The sequence below is a fragment of the Pygoscelis adeliae genome, unplaced genomic scaffold (assembly GCF_000699105.1).
Source record: "Pygoscelis adeliae isolate BGI_AS28 unplaced genomic scaffold, ASM69910v1 Scaffold124, whole genome shotgun sequence".
Classification (NCBI taxonomy): Eukaryota; Metazoa; Chordata; class Aves; order Sphenisciformes; family Spheniscidae; genus Pygoscelis; species Pygoscelis adeliae.
The window spans coordinates 922,374-933,192 of NW_008824791.1; the positions used below are offsets into that span (position 1 = coordinate 922,374).

At 47.3% G+C, this 10,819-nt stretch overlaps 1 protein-coding gene across 1 annotated transcript in view; it reads left to right on the plus strand.

Annotated features, from left to right (window-relative positions):
• The window catches only part of CD96 (CD96 molecule), a 36,529-nt gene that overhangs the window by 4,095 nt on the left and 21,615 nt on the right, over window positions 1-10,819 (plus strand). Inside the window, exon 2 of the mRNA XM_009323927.1 lies at window positions 7,233-7,658. Coding sequence (XP_009322202.1) covers window positions 7,233-7,658 — 426 coding nt within the window. The remainder of the gene's footprint in view (window positions 1-7,232; window positions 7,659-10,819) is intronic.

Consider the following 10,819-nt stretch of genomic DNA (forward strand, 5'->3'; position numbering starts at 1 on the left):
ATGGAGCAGCCCCGGCGCCAGGGCAGGCCAGGCTGAAGCAGGGAGTCGGCTGGGTCTGAGCGTACTCCAATCTGTCAGTGAGGGAGAAGAGATGAAAAGACCTTTCAGACCTTTAAACATCTTTCAGCTGGAAAAATTGCTGTTGAGAGGGAAGCGTGTGTGCCTTGCCATGCTGCTTAAATACCCTGGCTGAAACTGGGGCTGTGTTATGTCAAACACAGCATGCAGACATGCGTGTGTAGCCATCAGAGAGGAGGAGAAGGAAGCAGAGTGAGAAACCCCCTTCCCCTCCCCTCCCCACGCAGAAGAGATGGTCCTGCAAGCAGGAGAGAGGCGCAAGAGCTAAGGATGGGGAGATGGAGGAAACAGGGGGTCACTGAAAAAGCCTGGTGGGGGATCCCACCGCCACCTCAGTGCCCTGTCCCCTGCCACACCGCCCCACTAGCCTGTGCCACCCACTTGTCCGCCCTCCGTGAGGTGCCGCGGTCAAAGTTGCTTGCCAGCTACAGTCATTAGTACAGTTTTCAAAGAAGTTCAAAACAAAAACACAATGACAAAGTAGCAGTTCCTGTGCCAAGCGCCAAGCAAACCTGAAAGGTTAGTTTACTCTTTAATGAAATTCCTGCTTCAAAGTCTCCATCTCTTTTTCACTGAGGAGGAGCTCTTTCTTTAAGCAATATTTAGAGGACACCAGTCTGCAAGGATAATCATCCTCGCCTCTGGCAGGAGCTCACGCACTAGCATTTCTGAAAAGGCTCTCTTTGTGAATAATTGAATTTGTCTCTGGAGTTCAAGATTTCTTTCTTCTGTGGGGCTGACTGCAGCTCTGCTTATTCCTTAGGTGCAGCTTACTGTAACTGAGATAGAAGAATTGTATTGCAGTTGAGGGTTTTGTGAGCATGATGCATAATAGGGGTGATTGCCATGGAAAGAGTCATTTGTAGGACTCAAAATGCCTCTTCCAGTGGTGAACGGATGTGCAGAAAATAATTAGAGGACCCCCCCACTGCCACCCCCCACTCCCACCCAAGGTGAAAAAAATTAATGTCACATGAGGCAGCAGAGGCATCCTTGATCAACGGGCAGAGCCCCGCGCTACACTGTACTGCCAGGGCCCCCTCCACGAGGACCAGTCAGGCCAACTGCTTTTCCAGCCCAAAAGAGAATGTTGCAGTTCACGTATCCGCTGACAACGTGTGTCTCTTGCCTGGGCAGAGCTTCTTTTCCTTTAAAACTCCCCAGCCTTGCAGTGGTTTCTGGGTCCCTACGGAAAGGCACGTGTAGCGCGATGGAAAAACCTGTGCATCCCGACTCTGAGAAAAACATCCCTGCAACTGCCCCACCAAGGAAAAGCCCATTACAGATATGTCCTCCCTCCAGCTACCAATGAGGTCCACTGCCCCTGGGCATGTGTCAGTACCTTCTCTCATCCCCACCATCCATAGTCTGGTGTGTAACATCCCACCGTGGCGCCTGCCAAGCTTCCTGTGAGTAACTCTTCAGGAAAGGGGTGGGGGGGAGGAAACTCTCATAATAATTTGCATTGCTGTGAGCGGGACCTCGTGGCCTGCTCCAGGGAAGAGACGGCTCCCTGCCGGTAGGCTGAGATAAGTGGTGTGTCTCAGAAGTATTTTTTGATGTCATATGCATAGGCAGGCCTTAGCTGTTCACGCACATCAATGTCAGCAGCAGGGTGAATGGCTATTTCAGATTTTGGGCTTAAGACAGGAACTGGGGCAAAACACAGCTCTGAATTGAACAAAAATCCATCGAGCTGGGAGGTTTCTTTCTTGTCTGTCTTTCATCACTAAGCTCAGCAACAATGCTGGGTGGCTGCACTCAGCCAACAGAATGCGATATGGCAGCAATATATTTTTAGGATGTTATTTTTGGGGGGAAACAAATTCTAAGGGCAAGACATAGCGATCTAGTAACTCAAACAAGCTGCTCATGGATTTCTGTGGCTACTGAATATACCACACGGCACTTGGGCTGTCTTGTTGAATTGTGATGTGTGTTTCAGATCAATAAAAAGGCTCATTTGAAATATTTTTTTTCCCATGTTACACAAAATACATTCTCTCATGGTACTTGCATGAACTGATCAGGAGAAGAAGCTAATGTAACTGCACTCATGAATGAAAGCCCAAATTCTAGATGGAAGTCCAACTTTCTTGGACTTAGTCTGCAGATAATCTCCAGGTTCTTTGTGGTCTCTGCTCTGAACTGGAAACCAGAACATATACCTTTAATATTTTTACTCCCTTCTGTGGCTGTCAATTACAATGGCTTGAATATTCTGTGAAACCTCAACTTCAGGACTTCTTGATCCTCCGAGACAGATACTTCTCTGTCAGGCTTCTGAGTGACAAGCGGATATTTCATGCCCAGAGAGTATTCCCTTAGCAGTAACCCGGGCATCCAGTGCATTTACCACAACTGCTTTTAGTGTGTTTCCTCAGGTAGGGGAGCAAGGCAAACAAAAAAGGAACCGCGCAGCAGCATTTATCCTCCAAGACATGTCTGGAGGCCTGACCTCCTGGCCTGGCCAGGCCTGGCCTGGCCAGCACTATCAGCTGTTCCAGCTGGAGACGTTCGCCTGCTTAAATGTGCTACCAAAAGACTGCACGCGCACGAATTAGGGAAGTGATATAGATGTTGTTTGCATCTGGTAGTGCATAAAATATGGAAATGACCAGTGAGGTCTTTCTTTTTTACCTTGAACTCTGTGCCTTAGCTAGAGCCATGGGGAGCTCCACAGTCAGCAAAAGTCAATAGTTACGGAGGAAATGGAAAACAGTTGGGAAGAAAATTGCAGGCAGTGGCTGGCAGTTTCCGTAGGCTTTGCCTGAGCAGCAGAGGGGGTGCCATAAAAGAAAGGGGCCGACAAAGGCACCCAGGCCCCCTAGAAATGCTTTCAGGGGAGAAATGTCAGGACCTGCATCACCCAAAGATAGACCAGCCACCCGAGGGAGACCACTGCTGGTGGAGAGAGGTGTCCATTTAAGGGACTGTGCATCCAGGCCACTCGCTTTCTCTGCTCTGGTGGATGGGCTGTAATCGGCTCTCCCTGGAGTCAAAGGGTGGGTTGTCCTCAGGCCCCCAGGGAGGGACCTATCAGGGGCAACCAGACTCCTGCCCAGATGCGCTTCCAAACACCCATCCCATCTCAGGAAGAGCCAGCAGATAACGTACGCTCATGTTGTGTACGTGAGGTGTCCTGCCCTGCTCTTTTAGTTTTGGGGAAAGGAGTGTGATAAGCAAGAACTCAGATCTGTTGTCTTTCTGAAAAGCTGCCAGCAGCAGGTCCAATTTGCATAAGACCTGTCTGCAATGAGATGCTTCACTGACAGGTGTATGCCTAGTTTATGGAAATGCAGTATGCTTCGAGGACAGTTCAGAAGGATTTACAGGTGACCTGCAATAAAGACAGGTCATGGGACTAGCTGGAGCCACACACCAACACCAAAGCTGCCCGCTGAACAGTGAGGTACGGGGGTTAACCACACCAAGTGATGTTGTCACGTATGATGTTGTAATTCTTCATTCTGCAGAAAATAATGAATCGTCTCCTTCTCAGAAAAAAAAATTTAAAAGCTAATCTGGAAAACTCTCAATTAACTCTATTTTAATTTAGGGGGATTGGTTCTGTTATGCTGCTGTTTTCTTAAAAGATAGTGAGTGTAGAGAGTCTGGAAATAGTATATTTGAGCTATTTTGGAATAACATGTGAAGGAAATGAAGCAGGGGGGGAAAAAGTCAGCTTTTTTGTATGCTATGTACCAGATATTCAACTTTAAACACCTGACAAGTTTTTAAGAGACTTTAACCCAGTAAACTGCTTACTCTGAGCTTATCTGAAAAGGCAAAGGAAAAAACAAAAAGAATAGTCTTGAACGTCGGCTTGCAGCATAGGTAGTGTTTTCAACATAAAGGTTTCACAAGATGTACTAATTTTACCGCTCTGGCAGGAAACTGAGGCTTTTGAATTTAATGAAGCATTTCTTTGAAGTCATGCTAAAATGATGAGTGTGACTGTGTTGCACATCTGCCTGTCTGCACAGAGCAGACCATTTCGACTTCCTTTTCCGAGACCCTGCCAGGAGCAGGCCAAGAGAGTTACGTATTTACCAAAACTTCATCAAGCAAAGATGGAAAAAAGGTGGCTCTTCTCCCTCTTTTGTTTGCTCTTGGTGCCCAGCGTTGCAGGTAAGCGTGTCAGTGGGACGCCTTGACTCAGCTTATGATGGAGGGTGGCGAGGGGCAGGGTGGCATGTGCAGAGGGAGGTTGGTGTGTCTCATTAGGGCAAGCTGTAGCTACTGGTAATGATTTTCAGTTTCCTGACAACTTTCTAATAACCCTAGTTATAATGTGCAGCTAGTAAGGAGTAAATGGCTTGTGCTGTCTAGCAGATTAGTTTATTCAAAATGCCTAACCTGTTTTCACCAGAATAATCACTGAGATGAGCTCACTTCTATTTAGGGCAACATGTGCTCGTCTCCAATGGGCAAAAAGGAAAACTGCTTCCAAAGAGCAAATAAAAAATACCTATCTCTCTCTCGCACACACACATACCTATGTATGCAGAGAGAGGAAGAGTTGAAACACTTAAAGGTAAGGATAAATTGTACAGCTGCAATCCCTTAAATGGATTCTTTCCTTCCTCTTCCCCACCCAGCCCTACATGCTGTGTTAAAGGCTTGAGAAACAAGTTTGTCATTGGGAGTAAAACTTCCAGAAAAGCTGAGTAAGGAGAACTGCATCCCCATCAAAGGGAGTTTAAACCAAAAATGATCCAGGGAAAACCAAGCAAAAGCCTGATGCTCACAACCCCCTCCACCCCCACCCCCTCAACAGACTGATCATGCTGAATACAGGAGTATTTATTACAGCTAGCAAGAAGAATTTTGTAGGATACACTTTTTTCCAGTTAAGAAAGGAAAAAGTTCATGTATTTGACTGGCATGGTAAGATGCATCTCAAAATCTGGCATAGGCTGTTCCTATTTTTTACATCACTGCCGCAAACTGGATTTTAAAAGAAAGGAAAATATTTCATATGTGTATTCACAGAAAAGAAAAGTTCTCAAATGCAAAGAAAGAACTAGAAGCCTCAAGACATGCACATGCAGGAAAGCAATACTATTTAGGGAAAAATAGGACTGTTGGTTTTTTTTCCCCGAGGATGAAATCCTCACTGAAGTCACTCAAAGGTGAAAGTGGACACCATCATGCCATTTGTGGAGGTCAGACATCTAAATGTCTGGGAGTTACTCTATTAAGTTTCAAATGGACCACAAGTATGGGCTAATGGACAGCATTTGATTTGGAAAAATAAAGTTGGCATAAAATGAGACTAATTATATTGAGATGCTAACAAAAAGAACACTTTTGCATGAAAGGATTTCAGTTAAAATAACCTGAAGTGCTAGGCTACTAACAAACAACACAAATTAAAATGTGATTTCTACATATGTAACTTTTTCATCTTAATATAAAATATTCAAGTAATTCTTGGTAGGCATTCTTTACATGGTCTTTTGACCTAATACAGCATCAGTATGAATATAAGAGAGAACTTGCTAGGTGTCCCTTGCCTGCTAGTCTGATCACAAGATTGTTAATCACTTTTTACTTAACTTTTACTGATGCAAAACTTGCAGTGAAACCAGTGAGCATTTGCTATAATAAGCTCCTTGGACTGACAAAAATAGTTTTCAGTAATTTTTCTCACAGCACTTGTCACTCAGGCTTATTTTTATTTACCCTTTTACATCATTCCGTCTCTTGGAAGTCAATTAAAAGATGAACAGAGCATGCAGAGCAATAAAAAAACAAAGATTAATGTTGGCCATGGCCATTCAGTAGCTTTGTTCTCCATGCACCTAGTCTCTATGTGTTCATGTCACAATTCAGTGGTTAGGTACCAAATCTCAGCCAGCTCTGCGGCGATGTGGGACTCTGCCCTTCTTCTTCTTCCCTGTCAAACCGGAGCTGTGGGTGCACCAGGTCCCTGTCTTGCTCCCAGCTAAGCTGGCAGAGCCCAGGGCACGCCATCCCCCCTGCGGGTACCATCAAGGCTGCCTGGCCCTTGGCAGGGCATCCCCTGGCTCAGGTGCCTCGGACCCCTGTACCACACAGCAGAGCAGATGTCAAAGCAAAGAAATTGGTACCCATTTTTTTCAAGTAAAGAACGTGAGCAGTGGGCACTTGCTGCTGTGGGGAGTCAGCGGTGTGGCTGGTGGAACTGTGGGGCAAGCTCCCAAAGCAAATTTACAGTGATGTTTTGATACACAGGGAGGATAAAATTCAATGGAGATGGGGGCGACAAGTCCGTACCTAAGAACATCTGTACAAACTCTTTTTTTTTTTTTCTGGGGACCTGCATGTCCTTTTGAAACAGGGCCTTTTTGTGCGTGGCTCTGTGGGTGTGATTGATTACTTGTCTCACTACGACTCCCCCATCCATAAATTCTTCATCTCCTTGAGTTTGTCAGTGCCCTGCATACAGAGGTTTGGGGACTGTGAGCCTCTTGTTCATAGGAGGGAGAAAGGGAGATAAATCAATTTTACTACAGCAGCAGCAAAACCAAGTAGTACAGGCTCACATTGAAAGCCCCTTCATTTCACCGATCCGTTACTCCTTTATATGGCACACTAAGGACTGCTACCATGCTTTATGAAATTAATTGAGGAAGAAACCATACCTACTGGGGCAGCTCGCTCTGACACTGAAACAGACACTTGTTTAGGCCATGCAGAAGCTGTTTAATAATATGGAGGTAAAAGAACAGCTTTCTCTGTTGAAGCAGCAAAGGCAAAGGCAGTGGGCAGGGGAAACAGTGTGGGGCAGAATTAGCCAGCAGGGATAACTCATTCGTTCTTGCAAAAAGAGCTGGGGAATAAGTGGGCCCAGCTTCTGCTTTATTTATAACACTTGCAAGATTTCCATTTTCACAGAGGCCCTCTGAGTTCCCATTTCTCTCCTGCGAGCGTGACAGGAGCTCCCCGCCCTCTTCAAGACAAGTGTGCATTTGCTCTCCTGGTTGTCTCTCAGCAGTTTGTACTGGTAGAGATCAGCTGTAAAACTCCTTGCTGGAAAGCCTGTTGTCACAGTTGTAGGGTCTTTGTGGTTGTCTGTGGCTAAGGCACCAAAGCATGTCAAAGACGGCTTAGGATAAAACTTTGTTTAGCCATTACTTGCACTGAAAAAGGTCCCATTTGTTTTTAAGGCCAGCCTGAAGACGTCATTACACAAACAGAAGTGGTCCACGCTTTGCCGGGTACTAACGTGACCCTGGTGTGCAGCTTCCCAAAATCACACACCACCTACATAATACAGACACAGTGGTCCAAGACTGATGACACCCAGCTTACCAGAATAGCTGTTTATCACCCCATTTATGGCACCCATTACTTCACATTTCCTGAGGCTTCTCACAACTTTTCGGTGTCCTTCAGCACAAGGAAGTGCTGCAACTGGGATGCTACAGAGGCTTTGTGTTCCCCCAGTCCAAACGTCACATCTGAGTGCAATCGGTGGGCTCTGTATCTGAAAAACGTTACCGTCTCCCTTAGCGGGCAGTACGAGTGCAGTTTTGCTACTTACCCACATGGGACAAAGGCTGCAAAAATTCAACTTATTGTCAAGGCAGAAGGTAAGTGATTACAAATAAGATGTTGGGTTTTTGTAACAGGGGTGACGGGGGGTGGAATATCAGGATAGATGGCCATTTCTTGGTCAGTGATGGTGACTCGTTTGGGGTTTGCAATGGTTCCACTGAATGTCTCTGTCTACACAGTTTCCTATTTACCAGGCACTCTTTAGCTGGATAACCAGCAGCAGACTAGGAAACCTTATTTGTTTGGAGGAATATGAAATTAGATAGCAAGGAAAAAAGGTGGTGAGGTGGGCAGTTTCCACATTTTTGTTTCAGAGAAACATGATGCAGAAAAGACTGGGGAGCGGCTCAGCATATGGTGGGGCTGAGGATGCTGGATCTCCAAACCACACTGTGCTGCTGCTATGGGCGTGCAGCACTGGGGACATGAAAAAGAAAACACCCCTGTCTGGTCGAGGCTGAGGGCTGGCATCTTCAGGGTGTGCTGGGTGTTAGATCAATGGAAGGATGTGTGTCCCCACCATCAAAAACAAACTGGAGCAAAGTGAGGGATTGCTTAGGATGATCACAGGAACGGAGACTTGGCTGCTTCTGTCATCCAAAAGGAAGCTGGAAAGCAGCATGACTGCTCTTGGTAAGTAAGCCTCAGGGGAGACTGTGAACTCCAGGGAGGATATTTAAATTATCCTGGCAAAGGAACAAATGGGTTTAAATAGGATGTGAATGGATTTGACTACAAATTAAACAACGGTGGCAACCATTAGTGTGGCAACTTTGGGAACAGCTGTTTAATGCCAGCAGTGAGGGCAAAAGTCCAAACTGCCATGAAGATGGAGCTGGGCGGGGATGTTGGGCAAGCTGGGCAAGCTTGTTGTTGTGCACATGGGGGACTGGATTTGATGATCCCAGAAACCTCTTCCTGACCCAGGCTTCTGTTAACAAACCAAGAAGAATTAAAGTAAATGCAACAAACCTGGCACGGTTTCAGTTCAGAGCTGCAAGGCCAGCGTGCTCACCCTGATTGTGTCCAGGGCTGTAGATGCAGCACGTGTTCAAGGGTTAGAAGCAAGGTGGGCACAGGTGACGTAAGGGGTAGCAGAGGGCAGCAGAGCACTGGGGCAGCAGCATCCATGGGCACAGCGCTCCCAGTGCCTCTTTGGCCTGCATCGTGAGGCCAGACCAGTGGCAGGAGAGACATTGGTCCTCATGCCGGATCACATTGGTTCTGCAGCAGAAGGAGCCTTGTCTCCATGGGGTCGGGGACAGGGCACGGCTCCTCAGCAGCTGCAGCAGTGGCCTCCCTCTGAAGCAGGCTGGCAACTCTGGACAATCAAACTCTGGGTCCTGTGCAAGCCTCATATGCAGGGATGTTTAACCCAAGCTGCCGCCTCACTCCCTGATGGCCCCTGCATGGCAGTGGCTCCAAGCATTTTGGTGATGTTACCCCAGAGTCACAGCTCAGGGGCGATCCAGTGGTACCTTCCGGCCCTGTTGAACTTGTTGAGGCAAAATTAGAGCCAGCACCTCTGCATGTCCCATAGAGGATGGGTGTGTTTAAACAGTACATGCTGGATAATTGTGTCAAGTTGCTGCCGCTTTACCTGCTGTACAGGGGTGTGCTGCGGCAGTCTCCCCTTTGGGGATTTTCCTGCACTTCACAGGGCAAAGGGGCTGGATCAAGCAGAGAGCAGTGAGGTATGAACAGTGCTGGTAACCGTGTGAAACCCTCCCATGCTTCTGTTCTTCATGTGATTTTTCTCTGTCTCTTCTTTAATATAGTAATAGTGCTAATCAAGCATTGCTCCTTTTCTCTTGCTAGTGCCCTTGATTGATACTAGCATGTTCAATGCCATTATTGCTGTCTACATGTTAAACGTGGGCAGCTCTTCTTCATATCAGCATTGTTGTGGCTTTTTTCAGCAACTGCATGATGTAGCAAGCTGTGCTACTGATGACTGCTTGCTAGAGAGCACTAAAAAATTCAGTTTGCAACATACCTGTTGCAGATTTGTATTTTAAGGTAACCACATCTTTCGCAATGAACCACTTCCACTCCAAAGAAGGGGAAAGACCTTAATCCTGCCTACGAGTGGGATGGAGAAGGGTGCTAGTCATTAATGAAGTACAGCTCGCAACTACATCAAAATGACGTGAATCCCGATGGATTCAACTTGTAGATACTGCAAAAAGCCCGCAGAGCAACAGGCCTACATAGGACTGACAAACACAGAGGACTGTAGCCAAAAGGCTGTTAATGGAGATGGGAATCAAAGATGGGGGGAAAATAAGCAGCTGGAACATGTGACTGTGAGAACAGGCAGAGGCTGTTTGCAGACTGAGCTCCTGGGGCAACTACTCATCTTCGTACTTCTCATACGCTGCACGGCACATTTGCATGGTAGCTTGTCCCAGCAAAGTCTCCTGTGCGGTTTTCTTCCTGGGGAAGCTATAGATTTACTTCCTTTGCCCTTTCTTTATCCTTCCCGCACTATCCAGACCCTTGAGGGCTTGTGCAGTCTGTGTCACACTGTGATACCTGACTCCCCAGCTGCTTCGCTCTGGTGGAGAGTGGAGATGAGCTGCTTCTGCTGCTGGATCTCCTGGGCACCACTCTGGGCTCTGCCTTTCTTCACGTCCCTGTGTCACAGGCTGCATGCTGGCACTGTCACTCTGTGCTCAGGTGCCAGATATAAAGGAAGTTACAGTCACCAGAAAGTCCCCACTGCCAAATAATCTAACAGTCTGGTTCTGCTAGATATTCTCCCTCCCCTCAAGATAAAAAACAAATAAAATATATTTCTATTCTATCTCAACATGCAAGCCAGAGTTACCAGGGGAGCAAAGTTCAAGAGTGTCCCTGCAGCGTGGGCTCGTGCCTGCCCACAAGGAAGAGGGAAGGCAGGTCTGTGCGGTACAGCGGCAGCAGGCAGGCTGCGGCAGGGAGGCTGGCCGACACAGCAGGCTGCACGGCACTACCGCCCGCCGCCGGGCTGAGGGTCGGAGAGATCAGCGCTCACCAAAGCGCTCGTGGCATCCCCTGGCCATCACCGCTGCTCTTCCTGTTTAAATGCACGCATGCATGCAGACCCGAAGTTTGGACCACAGCTGTGCTCTGTTCAGTGAATTGCTCTGCCCTTCCACGGGTGGACTGGAGCCCTGGACTGGGAATGGGTAGGGTGGGAGATGCTGAAATGTTT